The sequence below is a fragment of the Malaclemys terrapin genome, chromosome 2, assembly GCF_027887155.1.
Source record: "Malaclemys terrapin pileata isolate rMalTer1 chromosome 2, rMalTer1.hap1, whole genome shotgun sequence".
NCBI lineage: Eukaryota > Metazoa > Chordata > Testudines > Emydidae > Malaclemys > Malaclemys terrapin.
Window position 1 is genome coordinate 63,813,891 of NC_071506.1, and position 19,649 is coordinate 63,833,539.

At 40.8% G+C, this 19,649-nt stretch overlaps 2 protein-coding genes across 7 annotated transcripts in view; one reads left to right on the forward strand and one right to left on the reverse strand.

Annotated features, from left to right (window-relative positions):
• The window catches only part of CLVS1 (clavesin 1), a 116,611-nt gene that overhangs the window by 63,154 nt on the left and 33,808 nt on the right, over positions 1-19,649 (reverse strand). For both annotated transcript variants that reach the window (XM_054017223.1, XM_054017222.1), the window contains exon 3: positions 2,341-2,515. In XM_054017223.1, coding sequence (XP_053873198.1) covers positions 2,341-2,515 — 175 coding nt within the window. The remainder of the gene's footprint in view (positions 1-2,340; positions 2,516-19,649) is intronic.
• Positions 1-19,649, forward strand: part of LOC128831105 (uncharacterized) — a 148,567-nt gene that overhangs the window by 55,106 nt on the left and 73,812 nt on the right. For 3 of the 5 annotated variants that reach the window (XR_008443748.1, XR_008443747.1, XR_008443749.1), the window contains exons 5-6: positions 15,526-15,654; positions 16,087-16,244. Coding sequence is in view for 2 of the 5 variants with exons in the window: in XM_054017224.1 (XP_053873199.1) it covers positions 15,526-15,654 (129 nt within the window). In the remaining 3 variants the exon portion in view is untranslated. The remainder of the gene's footprint in view (positions 1-15,525; positions 15,655-16,086; positions 16,245-19,649) is intronic. The other 2 variants (XM_054017224.1, XM_054017225.1) reach the window with 1 other exon arrangement.

The following is a 19,649-nucleotide window of genomic DNA, read 5'->3' on the forward strand; positions in this document are numbered from 1 at the left end:
TTTTTGCAATCCAAATTGCAGCGTTTACAATTCCCATTGCAAATGGAATCCTCCAGTGGTCTGCACAGTCCATGAAACATTCCCCTTGTTTTAATTTGTATTACAAACAGTTATTTTTATTTCCACATATATTTATTGCAATCATCTGTGTGTTCTTTTTAAATAAAAAATTTAAGAAATCAAGTGCCACTAAGACTGGCATCCTATAGATAAACAAATGAAATCTTTGCACATTACACAGGGATTTATCAGAAAATAAGCAACAGAGGGTCCTGTGGCACCTTTGAGACTAACGGAAGTACTGGGAATATAAGCTTTCGTGGGTAAGAACCTCACTTCTTCAGACTTGCATCTGAAGAAGTGAGGTTCTTACCCACGAAAGCTTATGCTCCCAATTAGTCTCAAAGGTGCCACAGGACCCTCTGTTGCTTTTTACAGATTCAGACTAACACGGCTACCCCTCTGATCAGAAAATAAGGCAGCCTCAGAACCTGTAATAAAAAGCTGTGGGTTAAAGCACTAGACTAGGACTTGGGCAATCTGGGTTCAATCCTATGTAATTTTGGGCAAATCTCTTAATCTCTCTTTGCTTTAGTTTGCCATCTGTAAAATTGTGGATATACTAATTCCCCATAGCACAGAAGGTGTTGTGAGGATAGCTACATAAATACTTGGGAGGGAGATGCTAAGTGGGAGCCATGTAAGTACCTAAACTGTTCACAGAAACACCTAATTTCTTGCTAATATTGTAAAATATTCGCAGAAATCTTATTTTAAATGCCTTTTCTATTAACATTCTCACCAGAAACCTGATTCTAAGAGTTATGTTCATTCTATCCAGGAACAGAAACAAACAAGGTGACCTAGGGGACTGTAATGGGGCATGATGGCCCTTTAAGACAGGTTCTGGATCCAGCACTGGCCTGTTCCTAGTTTCTACCCAGAACAAAGGCAATCTGGAGGGAAGAGAAGAGGTTGCAATTTCCAAGGCACATGAAAATTGTAGACCTCTCAGTGAAGCATGCTGGGAAAGCGGACAAGGACAGCTCTCCTTACTGAATTTAAGGGAGATTGGCGGGGAGTTAGACTTGTACTGAGTCTCCATAATGAGGCAGGCTGGGAAAGAGAAGGGTGTGGCTCACTTTTTTGAGGGAGAGATTGGTAAAAGGGTTGGAACTTTGGGTCTCTCCAGTCAAAGGTCCTGGGAGGAGCTTTAGGAAGAAGCCTGTGAAAGGTCCTGAGAGGATACCTAAGCTGCCGGCAGTCTGAATGTAATATATCCCCAGTGAGGGAAGTTCATATGGACTTTATTACAGAGACATCAAGTAGACAGAACCCTGGAGTGGTTTCTTGAAGTATCCAAGTAAGGGTGTTAGGCCAATGAGCCAGATAGAGGACCTCATGAAGTCATCAAATCCAGCCCCTTGCACTGAGGTAGGACCGTCCTAGACCATCCCTGACAGATGTTTATCCAACCTCTTCTTAAAAACCTCCAATGGCAGGGATTCCACCATTTCCCTATTCCACAGCTTAACTACCATTATAGTTAAAAAATAAATTCCTAATATTTAACCTTGCTGCAGATTGCTGATTACTTCTTGTCCTACCTTCAGTGAGCTTGGAGAACAGTTGATCACAATCCTCTTTATAACAGCTCTTTTAAAGCATGCTGTGGACCCATTGTATACAGATCTGGTTTTCATGTAGTTTTACCTTGTTCCTACTTGCTTACATGTGTCAGATGCACGTACCTCCTTTGAACTGGACCGTAACATAATTTAATGTCTGGTGTATTATCATGCTTGGAGAGCTTCTGCAGGAAATTAGGGAAATCTGAATGGCAGTACATTGATTCCCTCAGGGAGTCTTTCCTCCCTCTTTCCCATTACACCCCAAACCCAAATATATTTGAAAGTATGATTCGGTAGTATATTTCCATCTCCTGATAATCACAACTACTCCCTTCCCTTCACCACCCTGCACATACATATGCACCCGCACATGTACGACATGCTTCATAAGGCAGATGTTGCTGGATTTTAATCCCCAGGAACTCTCCGATGGATTAAATCTCAAATCTCTAAACATTATTCTAATTGCTACAGTAAGTAATACTTGCCTGAGGCAATGACGATTTAGGGTTTAAATTAAAGCAATAGATAATCAAAAATGAACATCTGAAACTAGGGCTAGGCTACAACTGGATGATACTCAAATCATTGTTCTTATTGAAATTTTTTATTGATTTTTCTCCCCTTTGCTTTCTGAGAAATATTATCCTGACTACAATGACAAAACCTAGCTAACTGAATACATGCATGCATCTCACATTCCACATACCTGTAACCCTTCAATGGCCAGTTTGAGGATGGAAGGTGTTAGCTTGGAGGCTTGCTTGAAGGAGAAATTGCTCCAGTCTATAATTAAAATGAAGCCATTTATCTGAAGCTCTTGATCTTCAATGAGAACTTCCAAGGACAACAGAATAGCCCGTAGAATATCTGTGAAGGAGTTCCTAAGGCCAAAGCAAACATAAAGGGTTGTAATTATCTTCAGACCACAGGAAATGCAGATATGCCAGGGATTTTTCATGTACAAGGAAACAAATATTTATTTGGGTGAAGTTCTTTAGAAAAGACAGATATTTAAAAAGCATCACCAAGGTATTCCTTGATTTGATAACATCTGTTCACTGATGGATAAAATAGATCCTGAGTTAAATCTCTTGGCATTTTGTGGCATCCCTTATAATAGGTTTTAGCTCAGCTGCATTGGAAAAATATTTGTCTATGGTAAATGAAAGCGCTTTAGGCTATCAGTTTAAAACGCTCTGCATTAACTATGACAACTAGCAAGCCCACAGAGCTAATGAGACAGACATGCATCAGGCAGATTTTCCTGTGCTTCACAAAATTCAAGTGTTCTCTTTCATTAATTGTTTGCTGTTCTGTTCCTTTTTTACAATAATGAATCCGGTAACAACTAGAAACTAAATGTGATAAATTCACACTCACAGACCCTGATCAATCAAAGACCTATGGACAGATCTTCACCTGATGCAAATCAGCATTCTCACTGGAAGAAAATATTCTATGAGCTATAATCATTCACTTCGGAAACAGAAACATAGCCTATAATTTAGGGAGTACCAGGTGTACACTAGCTGAGGATTTGGCCCCTAGTATATATTCTTTCCTAGCCAGCACTGTCCTGGCCATACATTGGGATGCTCCAAGGTATAGAAACAACACAGTAACTCAAAAGTATAGATATCAGTGCTAAAATCTTTGAGTAAGGAAAGCCCATTAGAATGTGAACATTTCTGGAGTAAGAAGCAATAAACTGGTGTCAAACCACAGGTTTAAAAAAAACCCACATCTGATGAAGTGGGTCATAGCCCACAAAAGTTTATGCCCAGATAAATTTGTTAGTCTCTAAGGTGCCGCTAGGATTCCACATAGTTTTTGCTGATACAGACTAACATGGCTACCCCTGTGAAACCTGAAACCACAGATTATATTTATTTAAAAAAGAGAGAGAAAACCCTGTTATAAACCTGAGACAATAGCAGTCAGGTGGGTGAAATAAGTAGTGCATAGAACAAGGTTTAGCTTTATTAAGAAAATTTGCTTGAGCTAGCCATCCTATTGAATTCCTGTACCTTCGATTCATTCCACCAACAATTTGTCTGCATTATAAGGAGGAAAACTAGAAACAGACATGCATAAATTACATAGCGATAAATAAGAGGCTATTTGAAAAGGAGGGAAGGGTTCATTTTTTTGTATAATACATTTTAGCCATTGCCCAGCTTATATGGTTCAAGCATAAAATGGAAAATAACGACCACAGATCAAAATAGGAACTCTGTATTAATTAGCAGTAGGCTGATTGCAGGGGCTCTGTCATCTCACAGATAATAATTACTAACATCTGTAGTTATGAAGAAGGGAGAGATAAACAGAGAGAGAGAAGGAAACACTGTACATTTTTCTTAACGTGTAATTCTGGACTGGGAAAGTTTCTTTGGTAAACAATGAGCATGAGTCTCTCCAAAAAAAATATAGTTTAGTTTTTATGGAAATGATTATGTAATGCAGAGGCACTGGCTTCCTCCGGGCCTGGGGGGTGCTCAACCCTGCCGTTCTGCCCTAGGCCCCACCCCATCCCTTCTCCCAAGTCCCCACCTCTTCCCACCCAACCTCTTCCCACCCAGTTCCACCCCCTCCCCGAGTGTGACCCATCCCCGCTCCTCCCCATTCCTTCCAGAGCCTCCTGCACACCATGAAACAGCTGATTGGGAGGGAGGGGCAGAGTTGATCGGCGGGGCCGCCAGTGTGCTGGAAGTGCTAGGAGCAATCTGGAGGAGTTGATCGGAGGGGCTGCTGGGGGACGAGGGGCACTGGGAGGGGCGTGGGGGAGCTGGCTGCTAGAGGGTGCTAAGCACCCGCTAATTTTTTTCTGTGGGTGCTCCAGCCCTTGAGCACCCACAGAATCGGCGCCTGTGATGTAATGTACTGGTACAATAGCCTTTGTTATCTTTGCACTGTATTTTTTAATTTCGAAGAGCTCTGACCATGTGGAAAGATGGCTGCCATTTTGTTTTCAAAGTTAATATTGCCTGTGATGGGGGGAGAGACACTGTGCTCTCTCATGGAAAATCTAGTTCTGTTCTGTTTTGCTGTTTTCTTTAATCTTTAATGAGTCATTTTACATTGAAGGTATATTGTTTCTATTTTATTAAACAAAACAAAAAATGGAAAGCATAGTCTTAAAGCGGGTTTTGCCTTTCCTACATAAAACGAAGGGTAACTCCACTGATTTGTCAGGACTGAATTCAGCCCTCAGTTTTGCTCGCGCCTCTTGACAAATTTTGATCTAAAAGTTTATAATTTATGCTTTGAAGAAACTATATCCTGAAGACTGTTGTATTGTGTGGTGTTGTAGCCCTAAACTGAATAAAGCTCTGAGTAAGCTCGTAAGCTTCTATTTCTCACCAACAGAATTTGGTAAATAAATATATTACCTCACCCACCTTGTCTCTCTAATATCCTGAAGAATCAGTTTATTTTGTGTGCGTCTTTGTTCCCACTTCATAACATAGTAAAAATACCTTTCAAAGTATAATCACCAAAGCAACATATGATAATCACAGAGCTTGCAGATGTCACTGAGATCAGTGATAACTTCGGTTTGGGATGAAAGAGCGTTTAGCTTTCTTGGCATTGGGTATTATCAGCACCCTAGCAACAACAAGGGGACTACTGGGAACCTAACCAAATAGTACCAAAAAATCTGAGTTGGAAAGTCAAACTAAAGACAGTGCTTTCCTCAGGAGTGGAAGGCTGCAGCACAACAGTAAATTAATCTGTGTCTCAGCTGAATATTTATTCTATTAATTTTAAGGATTCCATTGTCAAAGAAGCACTAAAATGTACATATAGCATTTCCTCCCTTACCATTCTTTGGAGCCACATCCAAAATCGGTGGCCAGGTCCACTCGTCAGACTCTGTTGTGAGCCTCAGATTTACCCTAATTGTGAGCTCAACTGTAAAAAGTGAGTGACAGGTTATAAAAGATGACAATAACCTATAATAACACATGTTGATGGGAAAAGGTATGAAAGGGAAACAGACTGAATTAGTCCAAATAAAAAAGCCTATTGATATAACTCAAGGACTGTGTTAAGATCATGCTGGTAAGAAAAGTGTGGAACCAGAAATCAGTAAACAAAAATTGGAGTGTCAGCAACTAGGCCTAATTGGTGCACAAAATAATGAGAGGACAGGCTATTCCACTCATCACTTCCTTTGGAGGTCCTTGAAGAAAGAGACTTTAGAAAAAAACCTGACTGCTGGAGTGAGCTTCATCATCATGGTTGCCACCATCACCCCAGCCTTCATCATCCTAATCCTGAAAAATGTCCTGACCAGACTGGGCCAGATGATGCCACCATCTCTATTGGCATTGGCTGAATCCTGAACACCACGTAGAATGTGGGACTCCATTTCTCCCCCCTGCCACTCCTGTATCCTTTTCCTTCTTCACCTCATTTATCCTATCCTACTCTTCTCCCTTTCCCTTCTGTCTGATAAGAGTCTGGCCTAGTTGGCCAAGACTGCATATTTTGCAACACTACTGCAGGCCTGTGACCAAAAAGAGGCAGCTAAAATAAATGCCCTAAACAGCCCAATGCTGGTACAAGTTTGCCAGATCAAGTGGCTGATAAGACTGTGCTGTGCCTGTGTTTTTCCAGCAGCGAGGTAGCAGGTGAGAGTCAGCACCAGATACAGAAACTGCATTTTTTCTCTTTGATGTTATTTTCTTTCCCCTTTGTGTCTGTGTTTGCCTTGTTTTGTCTTCTTGGGAATGGGATTGGACTTTAACAACAACAGCAACAATGAGAGCTCCAGCCCATCTCAGCTAATTTCTTCTCTTTTCCCCACAAAGGACAGCTATTACCATTTTAATACCATCTAAGAGACTGTCAAACAAGAAGGTTTTTCCTTCTAAAAACTCTCTCCAGCTAAAGGGAAAGGGAACAAGGGAAGCTGTTAAAATGAAAGCTGTACTTAATACTTTACATTTCAAATGAACCTCATTTGAAACTGTTTAATGGCCAGACCAAGTGACTCAGTTTTGTGAATACTTTTGGCCCATATATTCCATCTAAATTAATACAACACCTCTAGTAGGATTTAACCAATAAACACTTCAGACAACCATGAACTTCCAATAAAGGAAAAGTAATTTCTCCTTCAGACTCTGTGCCCTCAATTCACACCCCACTGGCATTCTTGTCACATATGGGAGGGTTGCTTTAGCTTGTGGTCAGGCCTCCATGAATACTAGTAGCAGCTTTCTAGTAGAGGGCACTGAATTGGAAAATATAATCATGATATACTGGCCATGCCTCCTCACACTGTGCTGTCTCTTTTTGGGGCTGTCCTGGGTTGTTGTAGGTATCAAAACAGAAAGGGGATTGCAGGCCCCTTGCACAATCATTTCAGGTGGATTCTCTGCCAATGGCAACTCTGTACCCTGGATTATGTCCGACGGCGGGGGGGGGGGGGGGGGAATGGAATAATCCCGGGCTGAATTTAATCTAACATATGCCATTTTAAAAACAGATCACTGTAGGAAGCAACAAATAGGGCTACACCGGGTGCAGAAATGGATTGGTCTCCTAGTTCTGGCCAGGAAAGCTTCCTTTACAGCAGGGCTGGCTCCAGGCACCAGCGCAGGAAGCTGGTGCTTGGGGCAGCCCATGGAAGAGGGCAGCACGGCTGAGTCTTCGGCGGCAATTCGGCGGCGAGTCCCTCAGACCGGCTGCTGAATTGCCACCGAAGAATGAAGCAGCGCAGTAGAGCAGCTGTCGATCGCGGCTTTTTTCCCCCCCCCCGTCTTCGCCACTTGGGGTGGCAAAAAGCTGGAGCCGGCCCTGTTTTACAGAACATTCATAGGGATGTTCCTGGTGCGGCCACCTTTGACACCTTAAAAGAAGACAGGGTGGAGTCATTTTAGGGATGGATGAGAACTGCTTGCACAAAGCATGAATATGTTTTATTTAAATTCTAAATCATACGGAAATGTTTGTTATGATTGGGCCCAAATCTACATCATGGGTACCAAAATCAGTATTTAGGCACATAACTAAATGACCAGATTAACAGAGCTACTGATCACCTGCATTTCCGATTGATTTTAATAAAGGTTACTTGTGGGAGAGTTGAACACCTGATTTTGTGAGTGTGGGAGGATTAACTAATCTCATATTTTCCTGCATACTGTCACACACTGTCTACAAATGTGCATATTCTAGGACATGACACATAAAATTGAATGCTAATGCTGTTTCTTTTATTGGGTGAGGTACAACTAGGCATGAATGCAGCACACTGATCCTCTAGGTGGATTCTTTGCTAGCATGCCAGTCAATGTATGCAGAATCTCTATGGAAATCATGCTGAATCCCATTTGAGGTTGAAGCCCTCAGCTTCCTAATCTTGTGGCTTTCATGCGAAGCACTCAGCTATTTCACTGATTTGCATCCAAATTATTTTCCATACATTAACTCTCAAGAATTTTCTGGGACTCCACCACTTTTGTTACTTGGCTCAATTTTCCATCCCCGCCCCCCCCCCCTCCTCCCCACACACACACACACCAGCTTGACACACTTACAAAAAGTGATATAAATTGCTGTGTCAAGAAAGGGAACTACAATACCACTGTGTGACCTCAGCATGGAGCCTACTTCAGCCTGCCACTAATGAGTTACCAGAGATATGCACATGCTACTCAACAACAAAAGCCAGGAAGGAAGGAAACAACAAACAGTTTGATTGAATAGCAAGGTACCATAAAAGAAGTCTTCAAGCCAAACAAGTATCCTTAAGAAAATGGGGAGTTAGTCAAATGGAAGATAGTAGTAAGGAACAAGGGGTTGCGAAGACAGATTAGTCAAAATTAGTCAAATTTATAAAAAGTAAATAAGAAATTACTTAATTATAGCAGGAGTAAGCCACTTGTGAGAGAATTAATTGGCTGAGTGGAGTATCAGGTACAAAGGGAACAATTAAAAGGCATAAAGACATTGTAGAAAAGCTAAATGATTTATTTGCTTCAGTCATCACCACCAAGGATGTTGAGGAGATACCTACAATTTTCAACTGATAAAGATGAGGTACTGTTGGAGATTAAGGTGCTGAAAGAAACATATATTTCTGAGAAATGGTATCACCCAATCTGCAAAGTACTTAAGCATACTTAGATTTAACCATGTGAATAGTCTTGGTGACTTCAATGGGACGTAACCTGATTTCAGTGGGACTACTCACATGTATAAAGTTGAGCATGTGCTTAAGTGTTTTGCTTCATCACTGCCATTAAGGATGAAGTGATACAACTCCTAACAGAAATATGCAAATTCTCATTCAAATCTGCTGCTATACCACAGGACTGAAGGATAGCAAATGCTGTAGCATATACCCACATGGCCCCACAATGTGCCAACATTTTTATGGCTGACTTAGAACAAGGCTTCCTCAGCTCTTGTCCCCTAACGCCCCTACTCTACTTGCACTACACTGATGACATCTTCATCATCTGGATCCATGGAAAAGAAGCCCTTGAGGAATTCCACCATGATTTAAATTTCCATTCCACCATCGACCTCAGCCTGGACCAGTCCACACAAGAGATCCAATTCCTGGACACTACAGTGCTAATAAGCAATGGTCATATAAACACCACCCTATACTGGAAGCCTAATGACCCCTATACTTACCTACCTGCCTCCAGCTGTCATCCAGACCATACCACACGATCCATTGTCTACAGCCAAGCTCTAAGATACACCGCATTTGCTCCAACCCCTCAGACAGAGACAAACACCTACAAGATCTCTATCAAGCATTCTTACAACTACAATACCCATCTGCTGAAGTGAAGAAACAGATTGACAGAGCCAGAAGAGTATCCAGAAGTCACCTACTACAGGACAGGCCCAACAAAGAAAGTAACAGAATGCCACTAGCCGTCACCTTCAGCCCCTAACTAAAACCTCTCCAGAGCATCATCAAGGATCTACAACCTATCCTGCTCCAGAGCACCATCAAGGATCTACAACCTATCCTGAAGGACGATCCCTCACTCTCTCAGAACTTGGGAGACAGGCCAGTCCTCACTTACAGACAGCCCCCCAACCTGAAGCAAATACTCACCAGTAACCACACACCACACAACAAAAACACTAACCCAGGAACTTATCCTGGCAACAAAGCCCGTTGCCAACTCTGTCCACATATCTATTCAGGGGACACCATAATAGGGCCTAATCACATCAGCCACACTATCATAGGTTCATTCACCTGCACATCTACCAATGTGATATGTGTCATCATGTGCCAGCAATGCCCCTCTGCCATGTACATTGGCCAAACCAGATAGTGTCTACGCAAAAGAATAAATGGACACAAATCAGATGTCAAGAATTATAACATTCAAAAACCAGTTGGAGAACACTTCAACCTCCCTGGTCACTCAATTACAGACCTCAAAGTCACAATACTCCAACAAAAAAACTTCAAAAACAGACTCCAACGAGAAACTGCAGAGTTGGAAAAAGTTTTTTTTCTCCTGCTGATAATAGCCCACCTTAAATATTACTCTCGTTATAGTTAGTATGGCAATACCCATTTTTTTCATGTCCTCTGTGTGTGTATATATATCTTCCTACTGTATTTTTCATGGCATGCATCCGACGAAGTGGGTTTTAGCCCACGAAAGCTTATGCTCAAATAAATTTGTTAGTCTCTAAGGTGCCATAAGTACTCCTCGTTCTTTTTGCTGATACAGACTAACACGGCTACCACTCTGAAACCTGTAGATATCATAGACTCATAGATCACTGAGCTTCAGTTGAGCACCATATAGACTTATTTAAATAATAATTAGAGGATTATAAAATTGCTAGGTAAACATGATATAATGGGGACAACAGCTTCTGTAAAGGAAAAGTTTATTTCCCCAAGGTACTAGAATACGTAACTCATCTCAACAAAATAGTGGTTAAGCTAGAATCAAATATGTATTTGAACTTCTGATAAGTTTATTACAGAGTTTCTCACAATAAGTTATTAAAGAGTCAAAGTAGCATGGAATAAGAAATAAAGTTTTGTCATGGATTAGAAACAAGCTAAGAGACAAAACAACAACTAAAACCACCGAGTATAAATGACCAATTTTCAGTTTAGGAAAGGTTGACAGTACAATACTAAAAGGATTCCTACTAGGACTGTGGATGTATAATATATTTCCTTTAAAAAGAGAAAAAGGAGGTGAAGAGCAATGTGGCAAATTTTAACAGTTCCCCAAAGTGATGTAGGTTAATCAGACCTAAAGAAACTATGAAGGGAACTCCAGAGGGACCCAAGAAAGTGATGTGAATGAGCCGCAGAATGGTACATGAAACTTAATACTGATTTATGCAAGCTAATGCAGGCAGCTCTATTTTGATCTGCTCAGCCACAGGAATGGGTTGTACCACTCAGGAAAGAGTCTTGGTCATCATTGTGCACCTTGTTTATAAAGCTCTCGTGATCAACTGATGAAAAGTGCAGTAGAAGAGCCAGGCATTATTATTTATTATTGTTTTATTTGTAGTTCCCTTTGCTGTTCATGGAGTGTCAATGAGAGGGGCCCAATTTACTTGATTTATTTATTATTAGAAAGGGCTTGGTCGTTTGTGCAAATTGTTAAACTTCATGTGACTTTCAGTGATCTCTGCTGAACAGATGACCAGTGGGGATTACTATTCTCATCACTCTATTTTCTTTGTTAGGCTCTTTGACTCAAAACCTGCAAATTGTGGACTGATGCACTCATGCAATGCCTCATTGACATAAATTGAGCTCTGCGTGGATACAGCAGTCAGTTCACACATTGTGCCTGCAGGATCAGAGCCTTCAAATTTAAGCTCTTTGGGGCAGAGACTGTCTGTTCCTATGTTTGAACCACATTCAGCCCAAACTGATTGGAGCCACTGGGAACTATGGTAATAACAATCATTATCATTTATTATTATTTATAACAGTTCTCTAGAAATATGTTTCAGTATTTGATCTTCAAAATGTGATGGTTGGTTGTGATTGGTCATCATTTTCCTGTTTAAAAGGTTTCAATCAGGAAGCAGAAAAAAAGCACATTGTGATTTGGATGATGAAGCACTCTCCAAAAGTAGTGAATACTCAAATAGGAAACTTCACAGCCAACTCATACACTGAAAATTTTTTGTCCAAACTATCCAGCAAAATTATGAATGACATATATACTCACAGAAATTGTCACATTTGTCTGTGATTCACAAACAGAGGAAAGGGGATAAATTAATGACTAAGATTATTCCCACAAATATATTAATCAGCCCTAGTTATTTTCTTGAAAGAATCCAATAAGTTAAGTTAAAGTCATTTTTTCTCATCTCCTGAAAAATGTGAGCAATTTAGTAGCACACTCAAAACAGAGAATTAGCTTACTGCAATACAAGATTTTGATGAGGATCAGACTCATTTTGCCCATCACAGTAAATCAGAATTTGCTCATATCTCTACAGAACCAGAACCAGCATTAAATTAGTGTTAACTCCAATTTACTCTTTCTTAACATCAACTTTAGTTAGATAAGGCCATTATTGTACATCATTTCCAGGCAGACATTTCTAATTGTTTTGTTACTGGAACTCAATTAATTTTTCTATACAGCATTGTTATCTATCAGCTCTGTGTTCTTGGGGAACCAGGGTGCAGTACCCAGCCTGTCTGACTCATGAAAGACCTTACCTCCCCGCCCCAGCCTCTGCTTGAACCAAAACCAATCAGAAAAAAGACTTACAAAAAGCAATGAAAAGGCCATGGGAGACACGCCTAAACCCATGGGACAAGGGTGACAGGATTAAGGCAACTCCCCAAGACTCATTTGCATCGAAGATGGGACATGGAGGCATCTCCATTACCATACAGAATGGAGAACAGAGATTCCAAGGCAAGAACTGCACTGAACTCTGGGACCAGAAAAGCAGAAGCACTGCATGATGGGGGATCTCTGCTCCAGATGATGAACCCACACCAGCTCAGTAGTTATCAGACGAATTCTAGTAATAAATCGTTTATTGGTATCCAAAATAGTGACGCTCCCTAATTGCATTGTGAGCTCCCTCCAAGGAACACCACCCATAGTCAGGAATGACCAGTTCCTATTGTCGGGCCTGAACAAAACAACTTTGGTATACTCCCTTGAGCCATCAGTTTACCTATAAACAAATATAGTGTTCTCCCTTGAACCATTGTTCTTTCCCTACAAAAACCCCTACCCATGCTCAAGTAATTGTTCTGATGCCTGGATCCAAAATCTGCATCAGTTCCATTGAGATTTCATCTTCTCCTGACTGATCGTGCTGGGGGCTTTGCCTGTCTCCAGCACTCTGGACCCTCAGCTACTACCACCACTTGGGACCCCCGCTCAATTCAAGCTTCACAGAGTGATGAGAACCTAGCTCTCACTCTCTCTTTCTAGATATAGACTTCTGACCCTGACTTGTGTGATCAGTTATAGTTTTCTAAACCTGACTTTTATAATCAAATTTAAGTTAGATTTAATACTGTAACTGTTTTGTTTGTTTGGCTCCCCTATGGTTATTACCTGGCAATAAATAACTTTCATGGTTAAGCTGGTTGCTTTCCTCCCTCTCTCCCCCCCCCCCCGCCCCCCTCTCCTCCTGGGTGTTTTTTGGCTTCCCCATTCGCTCTGCAGCAACACTCCTCATACCTAAGCTAAAGTGCCACAAAATCCTGTGGGGTGTGTTCATCAAGTGGCTACTACCAGAACAATTGTAATGTGAAAGTGGGGATAGGGATGTGCTGAACGTGGGGCATAGGAGGGTGGCAGCTTGGAAGTGCTGCTTGACCCAGCCTGCTCAGGTGTACTCTATTCCGGTGCGGTGCCCGTGGCATATGAGGGTGACAGCTTGGAGGTGCTGTTCGACGCAGCCTGCTGAATCCAGGGACATATAAGGGGTCAGTTTGGGAGTGCTGATTGACCCGGTCTGCTCAGACGTGCTCTGTTAATGTGTGTGTATGTTCGTCTGATTCTGGGGCTGGAAGAACCCAGCCCTGGGGAACCTAGGTCGTGCGGGATAGCTCCATTGGGAGGGAACTTGCAGCAGGGAGAAGTAGAGCTCCATCTGAAAACACAAGTGACCCAAGCAGTACATTGATAGAATTACAGGACACCCCCCCCCCAGAAGAGTAACCCTAATAAAGGAGCATACCCTAAAGTAGCAGGCAAATCTGGTAACAGCATGTGTGTGAGAATATAAATATTGTTTCCAGGTAACCAGAGATCCAGGATAAAGGGATGAAATAGGTCAGTGCAGTAGCTTTGTGAAATCCTTGGTTCAAATCTGTATGTGGTAACAGTAAGAAGAGTCTGGTGAGCTAAGATTAGGCTCTAAAGGATATTTGTCCATGTCAAAAAACTACCATGTAGTTTAACATGATTAAAAGGGGGACTGCTTCCCCCCACATTTCCTGATTGGATTTGAATTCCTCTGGATATATTTCTTTCCTCCCAGCAAGCTGAGGATCTTTGAGGTTTCCCAGTGGAGTGGAAATATTCCAACTCCCAGAAGAATTGCATAGTCATTTTTTTCTTTTCTTTTCTCAGAATTCGCAACTGTCAGTGAGTGCTTCTTAGATGTACAGAAATATTCACCATATTAGGTTTCTGTTTGAAGTCCTTTTATATACCTGTATTATCCCTTTATGAGGCTTTTTGATACCACTTACTGCTTCAATAGGACTCCATAGCAACCAGTAAAAAGCAAAGGGGAAAAAAAGCATCACATGATCTATGTTCAACCCTATGTTTCAAATCTCTTCCTACATATGCTCATTCATATGTGGACACACATCAAATGATCGTTTTTTCCTTGATCGTAGAATGAGTATGCGGGGGGTGGGGGGGGTATCCTTCTCCTTCTACACAAGGGCCAAGGATGTTTAGAGTCTCTGCACTTGGGGGAGTGGGGGGAGCACAGGAACTGTGCCTACAGTGAAACTCAGGAAGTTGGAATTGCCTCAAAAGATTATGGGGAGGGACATGCAGGAGGTGGGGCGATGGCAAAGTGGTTTCCCTCTGCACAAGTCGATGAAGAGAAGAATATGCTGTACCATCCCACGGTGCTTCATTCCAAGGGATGGTGAAAAGTGGGTACTCCCCCTATGCTCTCTGAAGCTCCAAAAATCCTTCCCTGAGCTCTCCTGGGGTTTGATCTGAAAAGACGCTGAGCACTCTGTCTCGATCCAGCAAAGCCCCAAAGCACATGCTTAACTTTAAGCATATGAGTAATGCCCTTGATTTCAACAGGACAACTCAAATACTTAAAGTTGTGTGTGTCTAAGTACTTTGCTGGGGGTGGGGGTAGAACAGTGTCCTCAGCACCTTGCAAAATCAAGACCCTGGCAGATGACAAAGAGGTGTGTGGCTGCACACTGCTCCTTACTGCTCAGGGTAAATGCTACAATCTAGCTCCAGTGCAATATGTTCTCTGGTTTCTTTTTTTTAAACAGGAAAATGCCTCTAAAATATTCTCTATTTTCTTGGCTATTTAGTATCCAAACCTATGTTGGATATACACACAATTCTTACATTCAAAAGGAGTGGGGAACAGGGTGTCTGTCTTTCACTGTTGGTGCCAGTCCTGGGCAGTATGTTGTTTTTACTTATGTAAATGCACCCTGAGGCTGTGGCAGCCCTTACAAATTCTACAGGTACAGCCACAAATACAATCTGGTTACAACAGACCTACTGCAGTGTTCCTATTTATTACTATAGAATCCTGTAGCTTTTTTGTACAAGGGACTGGACAAAGAATACCTGTCTATATAAAAACAAAAAGTTGACTTAAAATATCATGGATGGTTATTTTGGAAGGGTATTTATGATTTATTTAACTTCTTCTTTAGGAATCTAGGAAATGATGTGCTGAAACAGACAAATGGTCCATCCAATCCCATATTCTTTCTCCATCAGTGGTCAGTGCTGGGTACTTCAATAGGCAGACTTAAATCTCCCTTCACCCACCTTGCAATGTTGTAAGTACACCATAGCCTCTGGGCACTATAGTAATACTACTACTAATAATGATAATAAAGATATTTTTTCTAATGCCACTTGGTGAAACAGTTTATGCTTGGAAGCATGAAAATTGATGGGTTTTGTAGTTTTTTCCTAGCCTGTGTAATTGCATAGTCTTTTCTTATTCAAACACTGTGTTATAATTTGTTCTTGCATCATATTAAGCTATTTGTTTCAATTTCTTGCATCAGTGAGTTCCACAAGTTATTTTTTCATTACAGAAAAAAACAATTTCCTTCTGTACATTTTAAATGTACTGTCTAATTATAACATGGTTCTGCCTTTGTTCTATTATTATGGGAAGGCATGAGCAGGAGCAATCAGGCTTCGCTGTACCATACGTTGTTCTATATAACCTCTTTTAAATCTCCTGTCTTTTTCCATTCCAGTTTACAGAGTTCTGGGCTTTTTAATCTCTTCTGATGTGGACGCCTCCTTCACTTCTGCCTTCCACAAATTATATCCGTTGCCCTTCTTTGAACATTTATCTTTATGCCATACCCATGTTTTTTAGACTACATGACGAAAAATGAATTCAATATTCAAGGTGAGGATAGACTGTCAACATACATAACGACATTTTCCATTTATTCTCCAGTTAAGTTAATATAACTTAACCTTATATTTTCTGACCATCACTGTGCTTTGAGAATGCTTCTTAATTGTCCTGTCAAGAATGACTAGACGTTTTCCAGAGAGGGTAAAAGTAATTCAGAATCCAACAGTGTGTACAAGTATAAGGGACAAAGGACCTGAGTACCAGATACACCCATATGATAAAACTTGGCACTTACTTACAATGAACATCATCTACTAGTTCATTGTACGATTAGCTAAATCTAGAATTCTTTTCACTCCTTCCTAATCTTCACTAACCTATAACATTCTGTTAAGTGCCCATTTTGCCATTTCATTATTAACCTCACCTTCATGAACAACAAAAATCTTACTACTGGGCAGTTTACTATTAACCTCTGCTGATAATTGGCCATTTTTGACTCCTACACTTTGCCTCAAGTCTTTTAAGGACTTTTAAAGCTTTTAATTCTCACCATATCATCGCTAACTTTCCCGAAAAGCTTCTTGTGAGAAACTTCATCAAAGACTTTGAATAGCCAAGTAAATTATACCCTCTGGTTGTCTTGTATCCACTGTTTTGTTAATGCTAACAAAGATCTCTAACAATTGCCTAATAACCTATTTGTGCACAAATTGATTATTCTTACAATAGATACATACATGATGGTAGAATTGGTCAAATAGTAAAACAAAGAGAGCAAAAAACAAACAAAAACCTTTTAAATTCGCAAATATTCTCAAATAAGTGCTGACTTCAGTTCTCTGTGGTTCTTTCTCCCCTGCTGCCACTACAGTCAGAGGCGTAGCTGGGGGGGAGCAGGGTGCTCCCCCACTGAACACAAGTGGCTCCTTTTTAATTTTTACTCTGAATATGGGGGGCAGACATAAAAAAAGGCGCCACCCACTGCGCCGCTTGTACTCACCGGGCGGCGCTCTGGGTCTTCGGCGACACGACCTTCACTTGCTCCGGGTTTTCAGCGGCATTTCGGTGGTGGGTCCTTCAGTGCCACCGAAGATCCGGAATGAGTGAAGGACCCGCCACCGAAGTGCCTGCCGAAGATCCTGAGCACCGCCCGTGAGTACAATCTCCGCAGCGGGTGGCGCCTTTTTTAATGTCCATCCCCCCTGTTCACTCCACCTGGCTACGCCACTGACTACAGTTGCTCTGGCAGCTCCCAGACATTTCCAGTACAAATATGCTAGTGCTGCAGCTCCTGTGGTGGTGGTATGGGCCTACCCTTAGAATGTTAATATGTTCAGTTATTATTTTGACGGACTTCCAAAAGTTTCCTGAGGATTGCAAAGGAGAGAAGGGAAATAATGTTTTTTTAACAGTTTGTAACAGCTAAACTGGAATGATATTTCTTGGGAAATGCACTTCAAAGGCCTGCTGCAACCAATGCAGCTGTTTGAACATCTCAGATAATACTAATTACAAAAGTATTATACAACCTAAAATTTAAGGCAACCTAAATATAGGAGTCACTACCAGTTCCCTTATAATATAGTGCACTGATATTTACAGATATTTGATCCCGATCATGGGCCAGGTGCTTGTGTTATGTTATACATACTTTTATCTCATCTAAACAATTGGAAACTTCCTGTTGAGGATTTGGGGTGGTTTATGAACTTCTATTTGTGGCATCTATTTGTATTGTTTGGTTTTGTGAAACCAATGTAATGAAAGCTAAATGATTTTTTTCACAGTAGCAATAAGACACTCCCACATCATGCATTTACAGAGAATTATTAGAGAGGTTAGGTAACTGAAGTCACCGTTGTGCCCACTTGTTTAATTATAAATAGCTACTTATGTGCTAATGCATAAAGCAAATAGATGTGATAAAGAGCTTATACCAAAAGCTTTTATGGACAAAAAGCCAGAATTAGTCCTGCTTGTGATCTGACAGATATGATGCCAGTAAATGACTGTCTTTATCTTGGACTTGATGTCACCATGTTCATACCTTGATTTATTGAGGCTGTTGTTTTGTAAAAGTACCTGTGGGGAAAGACACAGATGTACAGGACATGGAAGGAGAAACCTGCATTATAAAAAATGGAGTCAACCCTTTGGAAGATTTAATTTACAGAGACTGTAATTTGATATGATGGGAGTCCTTGATGAAATTGCAGGGTTTGGTAATATCAGTTGGCTGGCCCCTTTTTTCTATTGCTGTCTCACAGTAACATTACATAAAAAATGGAAAATCAGGAATGGGGGTTTTACTCCTATTGATTTAAACACATTCTTATGACATGTTTGGGCTACTTGAAAATCTGAGGAGTATCTTTTAAAGCAACTAAAATGTATACTTTTCTTTATTCTAGCTAGCACTGTGACTTCTCAAAAATATTATTAAAGGGCCTTTTGTGTAATACCAAACTTCAGAGACAAAATACAGCAAGCTAAGCTTTTGCAGGATAAATCCCAATATATTGTTTGTTAGTTTCCTTCTGTAGTAAGACAAAGAATGAAAACTTTCCCAGCCTCCCTGCTTTTGAATTTGTTTATATTTAAACTGAATAAATCAGAGGTCTCACAGAATTCTCTGCCACTTCATTAACTTGCATTCAGCATTAACTAACATTTTGTAATTTTAGTACTGTATAAATGAAACAGGGCTCTATATTTAAGGAAGTGTGCTGGTTTCATTTCTGTATAAGACATACATGTCGTTGACTTAGGTCCCACTTCAGCAAGGTACTTAAGCACATACCTAACTTCAAGCATATGAGCAGTTCCATTGGTGTACTTTGTCTCTGTTGTTAATTTCTATGGGACTATTCATAGGCTTAAAATTAGGCATGTGCTTAATTATCTTGCTGAATGGAGGCAGTAGGGAAAATCTCCAGTTTTCATTACTGTGCTATGGAAAATTATTGTTGGATTAATGTTTATGAAATAGTGAACTTTTGAAATAGTGAGCTAGACAGACTGCCTAGCTGTAGCCAATCCTCAGAGTGAACAGCCATTGTACAAACTCCAACCTTCCTCCCCATAGTTCTGCCAATGCACTTTGTTTTTGAGCTGTGTAGTTCCTGTTACTCCATTCCAGAGCCTCTCCTGAGCAGAGACTGCCAGCTGTGCTATATAATGATACAAACATGTTTTAGGTTGAGATCTCTCACATTTATTCAATCTCTTGTGACTTCAGTGAAATGTATTTTAGCCCAGATCTCCAAAGCAGAAAGGCTAAATCAGTGGCTCTCAACTTTTCCAGACTACTGTACCCCTTTCAGGAATCTGATTTGTCTTCCGTAACCCCCAAGTTTCACCTCACTTAAAAACTACTTGCTTACAAAATCAGACTTAAACATACAAAAGTGTCACTGCACACTATTACTGAAAAATTGCTTACTTTCTCAT